This window comes from Mercenaria mercenaria, chromosome 5 (assembly GCF_021730395.1).
Source record: "Mercenaria mercenaria strain notata chromosome 5, MADL_Memer_1, whole genome shotgun sequence".
NCBI classification, from domain to species: Eukaryota; Metazoa; Mollusca; class Bivalvia; order Venerida; family Veneridae; genus Mercenaria; species Mercenaria mercenaria.
Window position 1 is genome coordinate 29,945,316 of NC_069365.1, and position 24,427 is coordinate 29,969,742.

The 24,427-nt window shown below is 34.7% G+C and overlaps 1 protein-coding gene across 1 annotated transcript; it reads left to right on the forward strand.

Annotated features, from left to right (window-relative positions):
- The first annotated feature begins 4,670 nt into the window (after window positions 1–4,670).
- Window positions 4,671–22,726, forward strand: LOC128557279 (uncharacterized). The gene is made up of 3 exons (XM_053544502.1): window positions 4,671–4,764; window positions 21,563–21,796; window positions 22,581–22,726. Exons 1-3 carry the CDS (start codon window positions 4,671–4,673, stop codon window positions 22,724–22,726), a joined length of 474 nt encoding a protein of 157 aa, XP_053400477.1.
- The last annotated feature ends 1,701 nt before the right edge of the window (window positions 22,727–24,427 follow it).

Below are 24,427 nucleotides of genomic sequence, written 5' to 3' on the forward strand. Positions count from 1 at the left end.
TCTTCTGGTATACTGCTCCAGGTTATTTATTTGTTCTGACTGAACAGTTAGCTTTATTTCGCACTCCTGAAGTTGTTCTTTCATTCTTTTGTTCTCCTCCACTATATAAGCAGTTTTTGTCTGCATATTTTCCATGGCAATTTCCATATCCGAAACTGTATTACGGAGATCAGACACAGACCTTTCCGCCTTCGTGACCCTATCTTTCAATTCATTTACCTGCTTGTTCACATTTTCAAGTTCTTTCTTGACTTGACATTTTACTTCTTTTTCTAACTCTTTTAGTTTTGTACTAAGGAATTCTTCTGTTACCATTTCTTTAAGCTTTGATTCAATAAAAGCTTGTGAAGCAAGTTTATTTAGTTTTTCTGACACATTTTTCAGCGTTTCCTCTATATTCTCGTTTTTGAAGTTTTCAGTAGGTTTTAAATGTTTATCAATTGTTGTCTGACCATCTTTTACTTCTGTTGGACCTTTCTGTTTTGATTTATGTGCAGGGGAGAGAACCTCAGGAGAATCCGTCTCACCGACCGTTTCTTCTGCACTTTTTCTTTGTTTCTGTGACGCAGAAGATATTCTATTCTTGGTTTGTGGCATTATGAATTTTAAGCTTATTTGTATGTTTATGGGTTATTTTGACGTGAAAACACAGTATAAAAATACCTGTCAATATCTGTCAATTGTCAATGGTATCCCTTCACAAAATCCCGTGAATTTCGTGCTTACATTTTCATTCGATTTATCCAAATTTTTATATTCCAATTAGATACATTTCTCTTCAAACAATCTAAAAAATCAATCCATAGTTATATTCCTTGATTCAAAACCTCTCTTTTGATATAAGTTTCTACTAATTTAACTCACTAGAAAAAAAGATAAATCCTTGTTTAGCTGAGAGAAAGTAAATCACCGCTACCGCGTTTTTCGCAACCTTGACCTTTTTAGTTAGCGGTGTTTGACATGGTACACATTCGGGTTGATCTTCTTTATTCAACAGATAAGAATGAATCAAGCGGGTATGACCTATTCGACAGCGAGAAAGAACAACTTCCTCCCTGCGAACAGATATGTTCCCTTGGTGCCATTCCCCTAGAACAGGTTTGATATCATGGAAGTTTATTGAATGAAGCACTGTTCCATGACGATTGCCATTTAGATAAAATGTATTTCTTTATATTAGGCCTAAAATCATTAGGACTTTTATATGCAGTATGTATGTACTAAGATAGTTCTAAATTTACTGAAGCCACTAACTGATTTAAGTCAATGTTGGTAAACAGAAGAAGCGTCACCTTTATCTCTTTCTGTTTCGTTTTCGTAGAAATGGGTAATACAAATGAATCGCTTTATCTGTTTTTCCTGTCTGCATGACCTAGATGCAATATTAATTTTTTTAGCTCACCATGCTCATGGTGAGCTTTTGTGACCGCTCAATGTCCGTCGTGCAGCGTGCGTCGTGCGTCCGTCAACAATTTCTAAAAAATCTTCTTCTTGAAAACCACTGAGCAGAATTACATAAAACTTCACAGGAATGATCCTTGGTTGGCCTCCTTTCAAAATGGTTCAAAGAAATGAATTCCATGCTTAACTCTGGCTGCCATGGCAACCGAAAGGAAAAACTTTAAAACTCTCCTTGTCCAAAACCGCAAGGTGTAGAGCCTTGATATTTGGCATGTGACATCATCTTTTGGTCCTCTATCAAAATTATTCAAATTATGCCCTTTGGGTGTAAAGAGGCTCCTCCCCGGGGGTCACAAGTTTTACATAGACTTATATAGGAAAAAACTTTAAAAAATCTTCTTGTCTAAAACCACAAAACTTAGGCCTTTGATATTTGGTATGTTGCATTACCTTGTGATCCTCTACAAAAATTGTTCAAGTTATGCCCCTAGGGTGAAAAGAGGCCCTGCCCCGGGGTTCTCAAGTTTTACATAGACATATAGGTAAAAAACTTCTTGCCTTAAACTGCAAGGCCCGATGACCGCAAGTGATTAGGGGTCTCTTGACCTACTTTCTTGTTTTTTTTAAGATACAGCCTTGAAATTTGGATGACATGTACAGTTTTCCACACCGATCTTAAAACTGACTTTCAGTGATCATGAATGTGACCTACTGACCTACTTTCTAATATTTTAGCATCAGTTTGGCATTTTAAACATGTGGTTCATATTACCCAGGTGAGCGATTCAGGGTCATCATAACCCTCTTGTTTAGATTATGTGAACAGGACTAGTTTAACAAATAATTATAATTTTGAGATGTGTATATACTGTTACTTCTGTTTTTGTTTGCGCTATTGACAAAACAAAATAATAATTAAAATTTTGAATTCATATATGTATTGTAAAGATATAGGAAGATTTCTCCCTCTGAGTTAGTTTGTATATTATTCTACAGTCATACATATATTTTTGAATATGCGACATTTATTGATTTTTTGAGCGTCTATCTTCTCTCCCAAGTAATAAGTTAAGAATAGAATACTTCCAATGAATTGATAAAAACATGTATGTACATGGCCTCCCACTTTTTTTTGCAATTTGATATATATTAATATTCTACAGTAATATACGAATCATTGAACATGTGACATTCTATATTTCCTTAGCTTTTGTGAATTAGTTAATAAGTAATACATTACATGCACATTTGAATTGTTACTTTTTGTACGGGTTATAGCTTTACTACTGTAATTGTATAAATACATGTATAGTATCTTTTTTTATTTTTTTGTTGTATGAATATGTATGTTAAATGTGCTCTTCATTTTGGAGGAAATAAAGATATATATACCTACCGAAAACAAGGCGAATTGTAACAGATTTACATCAATTTGTGATCATTAAAATTTTCTAAAGGTAAGCATTTAGCGGTATTAACTACAAGGTACACTGCACAATCTCGGCACGCTTATACAAAGTGACACGTCTGACAACGACAGAAGCCATTTTCGCGCGGGTTTTGGCAAAAAATAGATAAACGAACATTTTTTTGTTCTTTCATTTGTCTTTTATTTGTTTTTCATGATCTTCTATTTTTTCCGAATATTCGAATAGCGAATATTCGTTGCAATCCCTATTAATATATAAAATCACTAAATTCTATCATTTTTCTACGAAGTACAGCAATTTGTGATGAGTTTGATTTGTTTTAAATACTTATTGCGTTTTTCATTTTACAACAGAACTAAAACATTTAAACTCTGGATAGAGTCCATCTGTTTGATAGCGATTAATCTAAGTTGCAAGATTTTTTTTCAATAATAAACATCACATCTGACAAAGCTACGGTGGTTTAATATACTCAGCTTATCATTTTCCGAGTAAAAATATACTTGGAACTCATGGCGGCGGACATAGAAGCCAGATTAACACAGCATTTACTGTCAGCACTAGGAATACCGGAGATATACTATTTGACTGATAGCCAAATTGTACTGCATTGGCTCATTAACACAGAAAACAATAACCGATTTGTGAGATCACGGGAAACAGAAATCACAGCTTTTCCCGAAAATCAGAATAGGAGATACTGTCCAAGCCAAGAGAATCCGACAGATTTATTGACCCGTGGAATTCTTACCAAATAATATCAAGAAAGTAATTTATGGTTTAATGGACCATCGTGGATCACCCAGAAGTCTCATTGGCCGACATTGAACGTAAGAGTTTCAACAGTATTATCTACTTCAGCAGACGACAAAACCGGAAGTCGAACCAATGAAGACTTTTCAACCAACATGTCGATACGGAACAGCTTTGTACTTCAAGATGTGATTGACGTGACTGGATTCAACAAGATTAAACGAATACTACGCGTCACAGCTTACGTCTTGAGATTTATACGTAATTGTAGAACAGTAAGCCGGTCAAGAAACAGCGGTTCCATTACGCTACAAGAACTTGATAATGCAGATATCGTACTTATTCGACAGTTACTTCTTACCCTGATCCTTTTGCTTATATCAGATATGGAGTCAGAAAACACAACGCACCCCTGAACGAAAATACCCGGTTTCCGATTCTGTTACCAGCAAAACATTACCTGACAAAACTTATAATATTTGATGCGCACGAGAAATAATAACATTCAGGTTTAAGTGCAACTATCTGCCTCCAACGACAGAAATATTGGATTCCAACATTACGTCAGTGTGTAAAATCACACAAAATGCTCAATTTTCCGTAAAGTCAACTCTAAACCCTACGTTGCTCCAGATCCACCACCATCACCAACATACAGAGTGAAAAAATCGTCAACTTTGGCAGTGACAGGCATTGACTTCTGTGGAGCACTTTATGTCCGAGGAGAGTGTGGCTGAGAGTCCAAGTCATATGTGTGTCTTTTTACATGTGCAGCTACCAGAGCGGTACACCTAGTCGTGCATGATCTCACAGAAGATTCGTTTATGCAAGTGTTTCGGAGATTAGTTAGCATACGATCATTCCAAAGGTTAATAATGTTCGAATCCCAAACATTGAAAGACCATTTCAATAATACAGGAACAGAGTGGCGATTCATCCCAGCTATTCAGAACGTAAACAGTAACCAAAAACACAGCAAATAAACGGGTTTGAATCTAGCGAGAGGTATTCCGCCGATTTTGGGAGAGATAGAAGAATGATTATTTTACGTTGTTACGTGAACGACACCCGCAAAGCGGTCAAAATATGCAGACGATAAAAGTTGCTGAAGTGTTACAGGTGCACGAAGACTGTCCTCAATTACGATTGAAACCTACCGTGGTGGAGGAACTGATGCCGGGTAAAGATGGTTTAACCATGCAGAGCAGCCAAGATCCGTACAGGAAATGGTCTTACAACACGAGCTATCAAAAAACTTTACCTTCTGGAGTTGAATGAAAATGAGAGACAGTAATTTCATGCGAGGATTTATTGAAATTGAATTTCGGAAAACACGTGAAGTATATAAACATACGTTTATAGACTGATAGGGTAAAGTTATATTTAAATGAAATTATGGATAATTTGAATTAAATGAACAACGGCTTTAAAAGTTCTAGAATCTACGCGAGAACATGATTTATGAAAGACTTATTTTATGATTTGATCAGCATTCTGGGATAACACATTCATATTTTAAATATAGATATTTTTCTATGCTTTAGATTAATTAACCTTGAAACTTTTCGCGGTCCCAAGGATGTCGGTAATAACGTACATTTATGTATCACAACGTTTAACGCTATTTAAATTTATTACGTTTTTGGCCTCATTGACGTCACTTCCTTATACTGTAAACATCTTTAGGTTGAATAATAGATTCATATGAACGAGATGTGCGTTCTTATATAGTTTACCCGCAATACTGTTATAATTTTTTTTACTTCACCTTTCTGACGTTTATGTAAAGATGATGATTTGATCAGACTGAAAATTGAACTACAGTTCTAGTTGTTGAAGATTAGAATCAAAGATTTACATGTTACAATCTCAATATTTTTGATATAAAATGGTCCAGTATACCCGAGTACACCTCATTCAAATGATTACATTTTTACTTGAGTATACCGAATTCTATGGCATTTTGTTTCCAATAAATTGCTCTAAAATGTGCGGAAAACCGCATTTAAAAATAACCACCGGTTACGGAACTACATACGGAGTATCATTTTTTTAACGTCCCTCTTACTCTTTGAATTTGTGGTTACAGCTTTAGAATAGCACTAGGTAAGAGTTGTGGTATCATAAAATAGGATGCATATTTGCGAAGTAACAACTAGAGTCCTATTAAAGTCATTCTTATTATTTCCTTAACTCTTACCAAGCAGATTTGTTTTAACATTTTATGGGACATTGTTGCAATTGTGTTTGAGATAAATTCTTCTTTTAAGTTGACGTGGTTAGTTTTCAGCTCTTTTTTTATATTACTTGAATTTTATTAAACCTATCATTTCTCTATATCTGTTTCCGTGTTTAATTTATTTCTTGGTGCCTTCTTTTCTCTTGGTATGTTTCCTTTCTATTCGCCTTCTTGTTTGAACTCTTATATTGCAATCACGGGAACTTCTGGCTTCAGCATCTAGAACATAGCAGATGATTGTGTTTAACACTTTATGGGACATTGTTGCTTTGTGTTTCTGATAAATTCTTGTTATAAATTGACGTGGTTATTCTAACTTTGTACAACTATTTTGAGTCATACTCTCTCTTATCTGTGGAAAATACCACTTACATCCTTCAAACATTCTATGACGAGAACGTATATACACTTTTTGAAAAGATACTATTGTGATTTAAATATTTTCATTTTTGTATGTTTTATTCTTTACTCGATTTTCCTTATTCATTCCTTATTCGGTTTTCGATTTAATTTACTCGTGGGATGATCCAACATATTCATTTTATGCTGTGGAACTTTTTAACCGCGATTAAGTATTATTTTCTCATTGCTTTTACCAGGAAAAGTCCAGGAGCCAGTTGTTCGAAACTTAACCGGCTGTTAAACTAACCGCTGGTTAAATTTTGATTCAAAACACTAGTCTTGGTGGGAAACTCTGATATGATGTTTTGATTTTATTGTAAAGAATTTTCAAATTTCATAATTCTTAACTCATGTATTTGTTATTCTAAGTCTTCTAAAATGTTGAAAATTAACCCTAAAAGTTAATCAACTGTTAGCTTAATCCTTTGTGAAAGTTTCGAACAACCGGGCCCAGTTCCTTATTCAAACTTTGTACCTCTATTTTGAGTCATACTCTCTCATATCCGTAGAAAAAAAAAATCACTTTTATCCTTAAAACAGTATATGACGACAATGTATATTCACTGTTTGAAATGTTGTATTGCCATTAAAGTATTTTTATTTTCTGCGTTTTGTTCCTTATTTTACGTTTGAAAAAGAAATAGGGAAACAGTTCCTTATTCTTTATTCGATTTTTTAGCTCACCTGTCACATAGTGACAAGGTGAGCTTTTGTGATCACGCAGCGTCCGTCGTCGGTCGTCCGTCCGTCCGTGCGTCCGTCCGTCCGTCCGTAAACTTTTGCTTGTGACCACTCTAGAGATCACATTTTTTGTGGGATCTTTATGAAAATTGGTCAGAATGTTCACCTTGATGATATCTAGGTCAGATTCGAAACTGGGTCACGTGCGGTCAAAAACTAGGTCAGTAGGTCTAAAAATAGAAAAACCTTGTGACCTCTCTAGAGGCCATATATTTCAAAATTTCTTCATGAAAATTGATCAGAACGTTCACATTGATGATATCTAGGTCAAGTTTGAAACTGGGTCACGTGCCATCAAAAACTAGGTCAGTAGGTCAAATAATAGAAAAACCTTGTGACCTCTCTAAAGGCCATATTTTTCATGCGATCTGTATGAAAGTTGGTCTGAATGTTCATCTTGATGATATCTAGGTCAAATTCGAAACTGGGTCACGTGCGGTCAAAAACTAGGTCAGTAGGTCTAAAAATAGAAAAACCTTGTGACCTCTAGAGGCCATATATTTCATGAGATCTTCATGAAAGTTAGTCAGAATGTTCACCTTGATGATATCAAGGTCAAGTTCGAAAGTGGGTCACGTGCCTTCAAAAACTAGGTCAGTAGGTCAAATAATAGAAAAACCTTGTGACCTCTCTAGAGGCCATATTTTTCATGGGATCTGTATGAAAGTTGGCCTGAATGTTCATCTTGATGATATCTAGGACAAGTTCGAAAGTGGGTCACATGCCATCAAAAACTAGGTCAGTAGGTCAAATAATAGAAAAACTTTGTGACCTCTCTAAAGGTCATATTTTTCATGGGATCTGTATGAAAGTTGGTCTGAATGTTCATCTTGATGATATCCAGGTCAAGTTCGAAACAGGGTCATGTGCAGTCAAAAACTAGGTCAGTAGGTCTAAAAATAGAAAAACCTTGTGACCTCTCTAGAGGCCATACTTGTGAATGGATCTCCATAAAAATTGGTCAGAATGTTTATCTTGATGATATCTAGGTCAAGTTTGAAAGTGGATTACGTGCCATCAAAAAGTAGGTCAGTAGGTCAAATAATGAAAAAACGTTGTGACCTCTCAAGAGGCCATACTCTTAAATGGATCTTCATGAAAATTGGTAAGAATGTTCACCTTGATGATATCTAGGTCAAGTTTGAAACTGGATCTCGTGCCTTAAAAAACTAGGTCAGTAGGTCAAAAAATAGAAAAACCTTGCGACCTCCCTAGAGGCCATATTTTTCATGGGATCTGTATGAAAGTTGGTCTGAATGTTCATCTTGATGATATCTAGGTCAAGTTTGAAACTGGGTCAACTGCGGTCAAAAACTAGGTCAGTAGGTCTAAAATTATTAAAATATTTTGACCTCTCTAGAGGCCATATTTTTCAATGGATCTTCGTGAAAATTGATCTGAATGTTCACCTTGATGATATCTAGGTCAGTTTCGAAACTGGGTCACATGCGATCAAAAACTAGGCCAGTAGGTATAAAAATAGAAAAACCTTGTGACCTCTCTAGAGGCCATATTTTTCATGAGATCTTCATGAAAATTAGTGAGACTGTTTACCTTGATAATATCTAGGTAAAGTTCAAAACAGGGTCACGAACCTTCGAAAACTAGGTCAATATGTCAAATAATAGAAAAACCTTGTGACCTCTCTAGAGGCCATATTTTTCAATGAATCTTCATGAAAATTGGTCAGAATTTTTATCTTGATAATATCTAGGTCAAGTTCAAAACTGGATCACATGAGCTCAAAAACTAGGTCACTATGTCAAATAATAGAAAAAACGTCATACTCAAAACTGGGTCATGTGGGAAAAGGTGAGCGATTCAGGACCATCATGGTCCTCTTGTTTATCTAAATTACTGGTGTTATGATCTAACGTGTTCATTTTATAAGGAGGTACGTTTTTAACCGCGATTAAGGATTATTATCACACTGCTTCGACGGCACGGAAGGTGAGAATTATTCTCACCGGCCTTTTAATTCAAACATTCCATTTCTGCGATTCATTCTCATTTATTCAACGGTCGAAAACTTTAGGATGACAAGCATCTCACCTTTTGTAAAAGAGAATACTCTTGAAAGTATAGCTGGTGTACAATAATCTGTCAAAAACCTACGTACTGTAGATCTGCTCGTTGAAGTTGATAAGCGGCACATGCTCAAAATCTACTTGGTACAACATCATTTTTCGGCCATCCTTGCAAGTGCATTGCACACCGTCCTCTGAACTCCTCAAGAGGGGTCATTCGTTGCCGTGATCTTGCTGGGGTATCAGAGACGATAATTGTGCAAGGTCTTGCTGATCAACAAGTTCCTGCAGCTATACGTGTCAAAATAAAACGAGATGGAAAATAAATTTTACAAACACTATAATACTTACTTTTGGCATTCCATTTCTTCCCTCTTTGGTCTCCAAACAAAGGTCACCCAAAACAAACCGAATCCCCTTCAATGCTACAACTTTCAAATTTGGTCATAACGAGTCGAACTGCAAAGGAGATTACATTTGTCATAAATGCAAACAAAATGGTTACTCTCATGAGCCTGACAGGTGTAATAATCCATTGTGCTGTGTGAATTGTGGCGAGGAAAATTTAGCCAGGTCTCCTGACTGCAAGACATGAAGGATCGAAGTTCACACAGGGCATTGGATTTCCTGAAGTCAGACGAATCGCGAATGCTAAATTTATGTCTCCATCTTTCACAACAACATATTCTTAAATCACAAAATCAAATACAAACAAATCAACAACGTTTTTTTTTTTTTGACGTGTCTACGCAAACTGAGTCTGTACCTGCCCCAGACATACCGAATGAAAAACCTAAGGTATCAGCAAAACCTTCGCAAACACCAAAAGTTCAAAAGTTCAACACTGCCACAAGTTGTAGAAGATGTTCCCAAGTATTCAAGTACGCCGTCGTCACGACAAAACGTTATATCAAACTCAAATCAACGTGGGTTGAGTCAAACACCCAGACAAAAGATTGTCTTGAAAACTGATTGGTTTGGAAACGGAGCAGATGATCCCATACAGACTCATAACCGGTTCCCGCTTGATTTGAACCGGTTGACGGGGGAGGATGATGACGATCTGCCATTGTCTGCACCGTCCAATTTAACAAGCACAAGGGAGTAGTAATGCATGTCCGCACAGACAAATTGTTCTAAATACAAATATTCAATCAGTTGCAATAAGCGTTACATTGCACCGACCAATAAATTTCTGCTCGATTTATATACCTCCCAAATTTAAACTAAATCTTGAAGATCTTGAAAAATCTTATAAAAGAATTACCACAACCTTTTTGCTTATGGGGAATTTAATGGTCATCATGAATTTAGGGGCTGTTCTGACAGCAACACTAGAGGTCAACTTACTGAAATATGCATTGAAAGAAATTCCCTCTGTTTATTAAATGATATATCAAAAACGTATCTTCATCCTGCAACAGGTAACTTTTCTACACTTAATTTGACAATTTGTCAACCAAATATTTTTCTTGATTTTGAGTGGAAAGTACTAGATGACTTGCATGGCAGTGACCATTTTCCAATTATTATTTCAAATACCTCTAATCTGCCTTTAGACCACCCTTCATATTTTAAATTTTATAAAGCTGATTGGAAGCAATTTCAAACAATATGTAAAAATGATTTGCCTTTGAAGAATTTCACAAATTTTTATGATCCTGTTGATCGTTTTTCTGTTATTCTGTCCGATATTGCTGACAAGTCCATTCCTAAAACTTCAAGAAATGGTAAACATAAAAGTAAGCCATGGTATAATGATGATTGAAGACTGCTGTTCGAATACGTAGGGCAGCCATTAAACATTCAATATACGGCCAACAAAAGACAATTTAAAATTAGTTAAGATTCTGAGAGCAAAAGCTCGGAGAACTATAAAACACGCAAAGAAAAGATCGTGGCATTCATACGTTTCAAAACTTAATTCTAGGTCATCGGTTCAAAAAGTCTGGGAAATGATTCGTAAAATAAATGGAAAAGGAAAAACTTCAATTGTTTCCCATCTAACAAAATTAAATCAGTCTATTGCATCTAGCAAGGAGGACATTGCCAATGCACTTGGTGAAACTTTCTCGAACAACTCTTCTTCAAACAATTATGGTAAAAGGTTTCAAAACATTAAATCCACGAAAGAAAGTAAACCTTTGAGTTTTGACTCAAAAATGATGAAGATTATCGCTCACAGAATTGATTGACTCTTTGCAGCTGGTCCAGAGCAAATTCAGTATCAACTTTTAAAACATTTACCACAAGAATCACTAGACCTTCTCCTTGAAATTTACAATATTACATGGAAAACTGGCATTTCTCCAGATTCCTGGAGAGAAACTATAGTTATCCTAATACCAAAACACGGGAAAGATAGCACAAACCCCAGTTATTATAGACCAATTGCCCTTACTAGTTGTTTATGTAAAACTCTAGAACGTATGATCAATTCTAGGCTAGTTTGGTATCTTGAATCTCAAGGCCTAATTACTAACTTTCAAAGCGGTTTTCGCAAGCAGCGCAGCACAACTGTTTCGTCTTGTTCGACTGGAAAATTTTATTCGTGATGCATTTGATAAAAAAGAGCATCTAGTGTCTGTACTTTCGATTTAGAAAAAGCTCGTGACACTACATGGAAATATTGTTTTATGAATAATCTTAACGACTTAGGTTTAAAAGGTCGTCTTCGAACATTTATGTCATAATTTTTATCCGATTGCTATTAAAAAGTACGTGTTGGTTCTACCATTTCTGACTCTTTTGAGCAAAACAGGGAGTTCCACAAGGTTCTATTTTATCTGTTACACTTTTTAGCATCAAAATTAATAATTTTGTGAAATGCTTGTTACCAGGGCAGATTGTTTATTATATGTTGATGATTTCCTGATATGTTATCGTTCAAAAAATATGGGTACGATTCAACGCCAACTACAACATTGTTTGAATAAAGTTCAAACTTGGAAAATGGTTTTAAACATTCCCAATCAAAAAACTCAGTGTGTCCCCTTTTTCAACTACGGAAACATCATTATGACCCTGACCGTTGTTGACGAAGCAAATGTTTTTTTTATAAAAAGCTTTCTTTTATACCACATATAAAATACCCGAAAGCCAAATGTTTGAAACCATTGAATCCTTTAAAGGTAATTTCAAATGCTAAATGGGGAGCAATTCGCAAGGTTTTGTTACAACTTTATAGAGCTTTGATTAGATCCAAGCTAGATTACGGTTGTGTTGTTGATGGCTCAGCCAGGAAATTGTATTTACAAATGTTGGATAGTACCCATAATAAAGGTCTTCGTATTGCTCTTGGCGCATTTAGAACATCGCCTGTTGAAAGTTTGTATGTTGAAGCAAACGAACACTCCCTTTACACGAGACGTGAAAAACTGTCATTGCCATATGCTCTGGGGGTAGCTGCCAACAACTCCTGCTCATAAAATCATATTTAAACCCAAGTACCACGATTCGTATGACAGAAAACCAAAACAAATTAAAACTTTTGGATTTCGCATCAACAATTCTATGAAGGAAACTGATTTTGAATTCAATGATATAAAAGAAAATTTAGTTCTGAATAACCACCATGGACTCTTAATTCTCCAACAGTTCTTTTTTATATGAAAACCGCCTTGAAAAAGTCTGAAATAAACCCTGAAATATTCAAGTCCAAATATAACGAAATCAAATCGACTTATAAAGATCATTTTCCAATTTATATAGATGGTTCAAAAGATGATTCAAAGTTTGGATATGCCGCCGTTAGCCACCTACATCAATCAAAATTACGTTTGCCAAATAACGCTACAATTTTTTCAGCCGAGGCAAAAGCTATTGATTTAATTTTATTTCAACATAGAATGAAGAAAAGTTTATCATCTTTTCCGACTCACTTTCAGTATTACAATCAATTCACAACCGAAATACGGAAAATTCTCTCATTCAAAATAGTCATCTCAGGGCTCATGAACTATCTTTTAAGAAGTCCATCATATTCTGTTGGATTCCAAGTCATGTTGGTATCTATGGAATTGAGGATGCTGATACCGCAGCAAAATTCACTTCATTACAAGAATCTAAATTGAAATTACCTTAATTATACTAATTTTAGGCCAAATATCAAAAAATACATTTTAACTAAATGGCAGTCTTGGAACAATGCTTAAACCGCTTACTATTAAACATATTTTTTCGATCCAAAGAGCAGTTCATACTATAATGTTGAATCGTTAAAAGAGTTATTTGAGCAAATTCCTGCCGACAAAATTTACAGTTTTTGAAACAAATAGGCATAGATCTATATCATAATATCTGAACCTTATTTGATTTTTATTCACAACTTTTATTACACTTTTTATGTTTGCAACTGCATTTTAAAAATATATATGTATATGATTTTTTACTTTAATAGTTTTATATATGCTTTACAATTAACGTAATCCATTTAACTTTTTCTCGGCGATATGTGGGAGTTTTTTGTGTCGATTCATCGTAAAACCCAACTCACTCATTCATTCATTCATTCTGAACATGTGAAGTGTGGATTTGTGTACCCAAACCTGGTCCCCCCCCCCCCTTTGCCTTGGTCGTTCCCCCACACCCCCCCCCCTCCCCCCGAATCCCCCTTCCAAAATAAATATATTCTTTCCTTATTTTAATTTTCTTCAAACCTTTTATGAATATTTATCAACATACAGAGTTGTACCGTTCTCCCCCTCGCTACTCTACCCAGTCATGTCCACCACCCCCGATCATGCATTCCCCTCCACGCCCCCATTTTTTATTAATTCTCGATCAATATTTATAATCAACATGTGAAGTTTTGTACCCTCACCCGGTCACCCCCCCCCCCCCCCCCCCCCCCCCCTCAAAAAAAATCCATTCCTTTTTTTTTTTTTAAAAATGTTCAAACCTTCAACATCCACACCCACCCCGCCGCCAGCCATGTTCAAGATATCAGAGTTGATTGTGCTCTCTTAAGGACATCTGTTCTTTTAAGTTCAAATGTTCATGTTAAATAGCAACACTTGATGCCAAACTACTCGAAGACAATTATTTTGTACTAGTTACACTTCAAGTTCACATTTCAAATAAAAAAAAATCATTAGTCGGGATCAACATAACATACATTTATTACGTGCACCTTAAAACATTCATTTTCTATTTAACTAATTTTGATTAAATCAAATAAAATTATTTGCTTCTTAGTAACATCCTTAGCTTTTTGCCGGATATATTTTTTTTGCCATTACTCACCACAAATCCTTATGGCGGGGGATACCAATTCATCGAATTTGCTTGTTCGGCTTTTGGTTTAGCCGCTATCAATTAAAACGGAGCTGTCAAAATTTTTTATTTTCATATATAGGTTTCTTTAATTATTTACCGACAAGAAATACTAAAGTAAAATAAAAGGAGGGATCATCACGACACATGTTTTGCAAATTAACATTTTAACCTTTCGTATGAAATGTTTAAGTGTTAAACTGAATGTTGGTTTTGTAACTTCATTCAATCTTTCAAATGACTAGAAGCTAACAACGAATCCACTGTTTACAAGATACGAAATGTGGTGAAACTGCTTTCCAGACAAAAATTAGATACATATTTAACGTAAAGGAACAGTCTGAACTGTGGCAAAAACATTAATATGTTTCTTTTTTGTTGAGTTAATGCGATCGCTCGATGTCCGGGTTTGTCTGTCTGTTTGTCGTCTGTCAACATTTAGCTTATGTATGCGATAGAGACTGTATTTTTCAACTGATCTTCATGAAATTTTGTCAGAATGTTTATTTTGATGAAATATAGGCCAGGATCGAAAATGGTTTATCCGGGGTCAAAAACTAGCTCACTAGATCAAATCAAAGAAAAACCTTGCGTATGCGATAGAGGTTGTATTTTTTAATTGATTTTCATGAATTTTGGTCAGAATGATTTCCTTGATGAAATCTAGGCCAAATCCGGGGCCAAAAACTAGGTCACCAGGTCAAATCAAAGAAAAATCTTGTGTATGCAATAGAGGCTATATTTTTCAATTGATCGTCATGAATTTTAGTCAGAATGATTGCCTTGATGCAATCTAGGTCAAGTTTGGATATGGGTTATCTGGGGTAAAAACTAGGTCACTAGTCAAATTAAAGAAAAACTTTATGTATGCAATAGTGGCTGCAATTTATACCGGATCTTCTTTAAATTTGATCAAAATGTTTGTCTTGATGAAGTCTAGGTGGAGTTTGAATATGGATCATCTAGGGTCAAAAACTAGGTCACTCTGTCAAATTAAAGAAAAACCTTGTGTACGCAATAGCGGCTGTATTTTACATTGGATATTCATGAAATTTATTCAGAATGATTGCTTTGATGAAATCTAGGACAAGACAGAATATGGGTAATCTGTGATCAAAAACTAGGTCAATAGGTCAAATGAAAAAATATCCTTATGAAGCAATAGAGACTGCATTTTTCAATTGATCTTCATGAACTTTGGTCAGAATGATAGGCTTGATGAAATTTAGGTCAAATTTGAATATGAGTCATCTGGGATAAAAATCAAGGTCGCTAGGACAAATCAAAGAAAAACGTTTTTTATGCGATAGAGGCTGTATTTTTCAATTGAGATTGATGAAAATTTGTCAGAATGATTGCCTTGATCAAATCTAGGTCAAGTTAGAACTTAGGTCATCTTGGCTAAAAAACTAGGTCAAATTGAAGAAAATACTTTTTTACACTTAAGAGACCACATTTTTGGTCCAATCTTAATGAAAATTGGTCAGAATATTTGTTTCCATGGAATCACTATGTCAAAAATGTTTACACTGTTATGGTGTGTTTCTCAGGTGTGTTAGCTAGGGCCATCTTGGCCCTCTTGTTATGATATGTAACTTTATGTAGAGATTTTGATTTTCATGGTAACCATGTATAGAGATAGTACCTAAGTTTTTCAAATCACAGGTTTGAAGTTAAAAAGCTTTGAAATGAAGACAAAGGTCCATATATTTCTCAAAAACAGAAATATAGACAATATTTTAACCAGAAGTGTGGAGTTATGAGCATTTAATATTTTCATGTAAACGAAAATTTTGTGATCAAGGAAATGTAACTCTTCTTGAACATGGAGAGCATAAACATCAAAGGGAGATAATATAGTCAATATTTTCTAATTGGGTGCATTTGATTTAACATTCAACTTTGATCTGGATTGCTAAATAATGATCCATGATACTTTGTGCTAAAAATTTAGAACATCCTGAACAGTCTATTAACAGCAAAACAATGCTTTAGCAGAATCTAAATAGTTAAGCTCTAACTGGGACTCGAACCCAGGACCTCTCATACCTAAGGCAGACACTCTACCACTTCCCTATAACAGCAGTAGCTAATAGCTATGCAGTTTAATTGCTGGATTACATTGCGTGCACTCGAACAATAATCGGTGAACTCCGGATTATCGGCGTATTCGCTTTGTTACCTAACGGCAATTTTTGTGTAAAGAAAAAATATAATCTAATGCTGCCAACGTCATAATCGGTCAAATCTGCCCAAATTTCTCTGACGTGTTGTTCAGAGTATGAACTTACTAACTGGTAGTACCAGTGAAATATTACTTACACTGAATCTTTTATATTTGCCCTTTTTGCAGCTGTCGAACGGCAAAGACGGTGAGTTTTGGCCAAATATAAGTAATTATTTTACCAGTTTTGAGAGGATTTCAATTGATGGGAAATTACAGTTACAAACTAAATACCTTTCTGCAACACATGGAGTCATTAGCATTCACTGTCAGTCAGTATTATGACTAAGATCGACTGTCATTCATTCATTTCAAAGTTTCATAGACAGAGTCCGTTGTTTACATTTTTTTATCGTAACCGGTGCACTTGTAAAAATCACTTTAGTTTGAAAAATCAAAGTATGCAAAGAGCTATGGTACGGTCTCTACTATGTGTATTATATTTGTAGGCTGAAGGTCAGTATTCAAATCCTTTCTATCATAACTTAACGAAAAAAGAAAAGAAAATAGGGGATCGAATAGTTCCTAGTGAAATGCCAGTCAGTTGTGTTCTGCTACCCAAAAAATGGCGCGTATTTGCTCTCCTCCGCACAATAAACACCTTCCGGTTTCGATCTGCAAAACTTGCCATGTTGGGTGTATGAACATGAAAACCGTCTCATTTCATGCAGATTGTATTCTAGCAGTGGAAACATGTGATTAAAGCACTCGTTCTACAATAATTTGCGTGAAAAATGGGAAAATTAGGATCTCTTTATTATGGACTTATTTTGACTACACCACGGAAGCACATTTTCGACCGAATTACTGACCTTATTCATATATATGTATCGTTTTTTAAACCTTTATTGAATATTTTCCAAGAAATAAAACCAATGTGATTTATTTTTGGTTGCGGGGTTGTATTTCTGACTATCATGTAGCATCTTTATTTGATTCCAAATCACATCCAATGGATGTTCATGTGCTACACAAAGTAGTCCCATTCATGAACAATGCGGATGAATTATAAATGATCAAGCAGTTCTTATTTATCCTCTATCCATTCACACTGGCCATTTAGATTATATAAGATCTGTCAATGATAAGGTATGCCAGCCCATGGTTACATCACTGACTTCCATCTGTCAATTAAGATAAGTTCATGTAAGGTCAGAATTTATCTTGGATATGAGGCACAATAGTATTTGTTTCTTATACATGTATATTTATAGAATGTGTAGTGTAATGCTCAGGTGTTTTGTATTTTATTTCGGGTATTTCTTTCAGAAGTTTAAGATTTTAAAAATTATAGAAGATGAAAACTGTACATTTCATAAATTGACAAGTCAGACAAGATTTGACAATCTTCAGTAGCTTAAGGCTTGTTGAACTTGTAGGTATCCTTAAGTGATCGGGAAATTAGATAATGTGTCTGCTGTGTTTTCCTGTATAATCCTTTATAAACTCAATACACTCTGTGATCAGGGGAGGTGCCCAGGTACGGGCAAGGGACATGTCGTCCCGCTCTCATGAGCTGAAACTTAATAAGCTTTGTTAAGAGCTAGTTTGAAATATATTTATAATTAAGAAACGTTGTTAAATAGATCAGTAAACAGAACTGTTTTAAAAGACTTATTGAAATTGATTATATTCATGAAATTAGACTGAACATTTATAAGTTACTGTGCATTGCTCTTCGTAGAAAATAAATGTTAGAACTGTCGTAATGTGTTGTGTTCAAGGCAAGCTTCAGGTACACAGACCCAGTGTTACGTTACAAATGGCATTTAAAATGAAAATAAATCTAGCAAAACCCGCAACCACCAGACATCTCAAGGCTTTGATATAATATGTTGGGAATCTTAAGCAGATGATGAATCAATGATTATGAGATAAGGCGTTAAAAAATATTGTTTGTTTCCGGTATCCCGACCTATCCTAAATTTGTGGCCCGACCCTAAATGTTTTTATGGCCTTGGAGAATATTTTTTTCAACCTTTTAACAAAAAGTTGCAAAACTGCACTTTTTATACCTTAAACATGGCCTGTGATGTTAGAAATCAAGTTACTGATGCTCTAAAGCCATTACCCCCTTATTTACAATCATTTTTGACACAAAAGTAATCTCCGAAAAGTCTCGCTAAATGAAAAAAAAATCCCCCCCCCCCCCACTCCACAAAAAATATTCCGACCTACCTACCCTAATTTTCTGAGCATATTACCGGAAACAAAGAAATGTTTTTAGGCCTAATGCCTCTTACGGTAAAAAGGTCTTTGGCTTGAAAAGTTTCTTGAATAAAGCTCATTTTGGTGCCGCTTAGTGCATGAAGTTTGAAATGTCAGTGTGAACGCACAATGCAAGACCGTATTGAGGGAAAACTTGCTTCCAAACGACATAACAAAAATAAAATTATTACATATATATATATACAATAAAAAGATACAGTCGACGCAGAAGACATTTTAGGATGGAAAGATGGAAGAAGAGTGGTTGATTTTGGGTTTCGTGTACCTAAAATGAGTTTAAAGCCCGATCAGATCGTTGATGAACTTATGAACAAAACTTTCTTAAAATCACGACCATTCTCAGACTGTCCAATTGTCCAAAGAAAATAGAAACAAGATTTTGCGACACACTTAGCAATTTCAGGATTAGGAAAAAATAAATTGAAATGTAGCTCATAAATAGTATCAGCTTCGGTATATAAATCGTCTCTCATATTCTCATACTTCTTTGAGTATAACCTACTTATATCTCATCTTCAGTACCATTTATACATATGAGGCATATATTCTTTTATTTCAAACTATTAGAATACATATGTGCCTGTTGTAGCGTAACCGCTCTTTAAAGCCGCTGAACACTGTTTAGTTTGAATCTAGCTTATTTTCCGTCTCCAAAAGTATAACGTCAAACTGAAGAGAGCTAACAAAATTCCATCTAGCGCAAATAAACCTTTGAGCATTTCATAATTCTTTGTCTCCGTCTTCTTTCCTTCACAGACTCTTCACAGCGAAAAGCCTTAGCCCCGGCCGGCTTCCAAGCCACCACGGGGGTGTTGTGTGTGCGTGCGTCCCTTTCAGTTGAATTAGTGCAGCAATATACAATTTGGCTCCATATTTATACAGATTGCTCAAATACATCATTTTCATAAGCAGCATTAATGAATTCTGGTAAAAACTAAAAATTATAAACAATAAAAATATTTCTCTTCAGATATAAATAAATACACCCTATGCCAATACGACAACTATTGAACATGGTCTTACTGTTTTAGGAGCATTTTCTTCTTGAGAAACACATGTTTTCTATAATTTCTTACTTAATTAGCCTAGATTTTTCTCCGTTACTTATAAGAATTAGGAGATTTTTGTGGGGTTTGTTTTGTTGTTGTTGTTGTTTGTGTGTGTGTTTTTCTTCTTGTGTTTTTTTTTTTTTTTTTGGGGGGGGGGGTCTTTTGTTTGTTTTTTGTTGTTGTTTTTTTTTTCTCCTTTATTTGTTGTTGTTGTTTTTTGTTGTTGTTTTTGTTTTTGTTTTTGTTGTTGTTGTTTTTTCAACAGAAAGAAATTACACCAATTACTTCACATCCTCCATGAAAACAAAAATTTTAAGTTCATTTTAAATGAAGTTAGATTCTTAGCAAGTTAAATTGCTTTCTAGCTGTTCTTAGTCTCACCATTCAGTGGACTGGAATATTTATTTACTCACGTAATTAGGAAGTGATTTATAAAGAAATTGTACTCATTTTCTGTAAGTTTATGATGTTAAATAGTCTTGACACATAATCACCCGTGCACTTTCCTGATATTTATGTAGATTAAACAGTATTTGGCCTTAGCCTGAGGGCCATTATGAAACTAGGTGTGCCATTATGGGCTAGTAGGCACAAAACAGCCGTTTATTGACCTTTTTATTCATATATATTCGCTTCTTATCCATCTTGGCGTTTCATTTTTTATATATTTCCGCAAATTAATAAGCATCATTCATTTGTACTGCTTTTTTCATCAACAGTATCATCATTATTTAACAATCGATCTGTAAATTATTCAGCACCCTTTAAGACCGTGCTGACCAGCTACTCGGGGCCATTGTGATTATGACACGTTAGGCTTTCTGTAACTACTTGATGTAAGGTAAATAATAAGGAAAATATCGACGGCTTCCATTCTGATGTAAGTACTCGGAAATTGACAATAGTTATGATAAGAGAATTTATTTTATGAAAACTGGTGACAAACTATGTTTTATCAGTAATCTGAATATATCATAGTTTGTAGCATACATTTTTGTATATTGTTTGTAAATGTTTTATTTATCTGACCTCGCCTCAAGAAAATAACTACGTTTCGTCCCGAGATACCGTCTACTTCTTTACCTGGGAAATATGATATGGACTGAATGCGTTGTTAACTCGTATTTGTATCAACTAAAAAGCAGCAAGCTGAGTTTTTTGTGTGTGAAAAGATTATTGTTGAAATAATCCGCAATAATAGCTGTCATAATAGTGTATATTGAAACATAAATAATTATAATAATATAGACTCTAAGCGGGGTATACTGGCTTCACTTTGTTGTTTGAACAATTAATGAAAAATTTCACAATATTTTCTCAATCGATTTAACATTGTGTGTATGTTGCTATTTATGCCGTATTTATTGTCCTACCGACCAAAAGATCGTCTATTAATCGGAAAAAGTTTATCCATCATTTTAAGGCTGGCTATCAGATGACATTTTTTCATTAAACTAAAAATAGAAAGAAAATGGACTTATCAATCTTAATTTTTCTTCTTTGTTTTATAGGTAAGTTATTAGACAATTTTATGTGTACATTAAAACCGTTTTGTACCTTGATCTCATCATACAATAATGAACATAGTATTTTGTTTTAGAAAGGATTGTTGATACTCCAATCATTTTTCCGGATATTTTTAACATCACTCCTATATAATTAAAAATACATTACAGACAAAAGTATTCAAGATTTTCATTACCTAGTATGAGAAGATACGCTTATAGTTGGAAACGTTTTGTTCATCATGAGATGAAACCGCGCTCGTAAGTCGTAACATTTCTTTTTAACAGGCCCTGTACTATGCGGCGATTACTGTTACGACAATGGTCGAACGTTTTACTGTAACTACGGCTGTTGTGGAAGTTACAGGGATGAGTACTGCTGTGGTGTGTATTCCTGGATAATTGCTGTGGCCGTAGTTGGTTCAGTTGCACTCATCAGTTTTCTCGTCATAGGATATTGTGTGTGGAAGAAGCATAATGCGAAAAAAGGACGTGTTATAAATACCACCTCACAAGGACAAAGTAAGGCTTACACTTTTTGAAAAGAACAGATTATACCTTCAATATCATCTTATTTATAATTACGGTAAAATAAGCAACGGTCTTATATAAGTATTGGTTAACATATATTGTAATAATGACGTACGATGAATCATTTGAAAGAGAGAAGAAAAAAGACTTAAACTAAACACGATTTATTCCTTCAACAGTATACTCGAAAGAAAGTACATGTTTAAATCTGTTTTGTTATTCATTTCAAATGAGTGAAAGAAATCTATCACTTTAAAGTTTTCTGACTGATTTCAAGCCGTTTAATATAATAGAATTTACAAAAAAAATAAACCTCACGGATTTTGGCTATTGACCTAAAAAATACGTAAAATGATATTTGTTTAACCTCTGCATGGCTACTATTTTAGTCACATTTGACCGCGGTCATTATTTTTATTAGATGTGTCCAAATTAAATACCTAAATCAAATATTGTCGATAAATCTACAAAGGTAGGATTACAACATACAAATAATGCTCTGCTGCGATTATCGTTTTCTTTAAAAATTTTGACAATTGTTTATTGGTAAACTGCGTTGTTCAAGGGCTTTTATATTTTATCTTTATATTGTCAAATGAACATACATGTATTATATGATGAGAACCACATGCTATCTTTGAAATTTGAAGGTCGAATAGAGTAATCTGAGTTGGCAAGAAAACGATAGTTAAGAAGAGAACAGTTAGCTTTAGTGCCCAATATGGGTCTTCACTAACAAAGCATTTGTTAATCTATGAAAAATTTAAAATTTCAGACAATGTAACGCATATTCCACCTCCACAGCAGCCTCCAGCTTATCAGCATCAGCCTCCAGCTTTCCAGCCCCAGCAACAAGGAATGTATCCACCCCCACCCCCTGCAAACTATGGAGCTAACCCAGCATATCCTCCAAATCGTTAACAACTGACCACAATGGTTTTCCGCTGGCAGAAAAACCTCAGCAGTATCTATATTGGTAAAAAAAGACATTTACAAGAATTTGTGCTGGAAAAAATATGTAAAAAGGACTACAATGGCAAAAGCTTTAAAGCCTTAATATGGAAGAGTAAGGTGAAGTGTTCCTTTTTATCACACCAACATTAAAGATTTTATTTTTCACTTTCCGTTTTTGTAATCTTTAGAAAGATAAACCTCTTTTTAAAATTAAAAAATAACATTTTTCCAATTTTTTTGTTTTTATATCATTCATAGATTTGCTTCCTAATACGATATTTTTTTAACTTTACTTCTACAAATATTTTGAAACTTTTATAGTAAATTCTACCGCCAAAAATGACAAAAAGCATGAAAAAAGCGTGAAAAAACCTGAATTTCATGGAATAAGTATATGTGTTACACACTATATGTGTATATATGCACTAAATTTACATAACACATGAATGGAGGCAAATATTAACAATTACTAACAATGAACGGAGTAACACCAACAGTAAGTAATAATACAACGGAGCAGCACGTATATGTCCTATTATTGATACGTATTCACATTTAAAGCACCATAATGATTAAAATAAAGGAAACGTGACACTGTAAGTTTAAATAATAATGTTCTAAAGTTACAATCTGTGTATACTTCTTCACTAATTTATATCCAGCTGTTTATTTCTAATTCCACAGTTTTCAATTACAATTTTATATTTAATTTTTCATGTCATATGTCCAATAATCGTCCTCATATTCTACTCGACTGTAGATGGGTCTTCCATTTCTATATGTGGTATATTTTAGTCCCGTCTTCGTCCATACTTCAACTGTTGTTGTAAGGGTACGGGGCTCGAGCCAGGCGTCGTCAAGAATGATGACATTATTATTATCTCCAGCATTTCTGTTCACATCCTCATCTTCCTCCTCTTCACTGGAGTGTCTCTCATAAAAATTACTAAACAGATCGTCCATTTCTGTGTCAGGTTCAATTGCAAATTCTATGCTATCAACGCTTTCTTCACTACATGTATCTATATCTGTTCTAACACTGTTGATCTCATCGTCATCATCGTCTTCAACATGACTTTCTCTGATGTCTTCGTTTTTTTCAGCATTTTCATCACTTTTACTGTCCGCTTCACTTTGATTTTCACTTTCATCAATGTCACTTTGATTTTCACTTTTTCCGTCTTCGCTTACTGAATCGTTTCCGTCACCGTTCTCTGAACATTCTGAATCATTTCTATTTCCAATGTTATAAGTGATTTCATCCACCGAATCATTCTCATCCAGCAACTGAACATCTTGTACCTTTTCGTACTCCAAAACTTTAGCTACATCCTGTTCGTCTATTTCCTCAAGCTCTTCGCTGCTCATATCCTCAACTTCTCGTGGTTTGTATGTCTCTGTCTGTGTCTCTATACTGTCCTATAACATTTCAGTTGCTATTTTAACATCCAACTTGTGATCTATTATCAAATGATTCTTTAAGCATCCCTTTCTCATGAACTCTCTGGAACAATATTCAAACACACATGGAAAATACTGCCTATTTGTGTGCGCTTCTTTTATATGACGAATTAAATTCTTTTTGTATTTAAAATCTCTTCCACAGTGATCACAAATATGAAAATTCCCCATTCTTTCTTCTGATTGCTTTCGTCGTTCCGCCCTCTT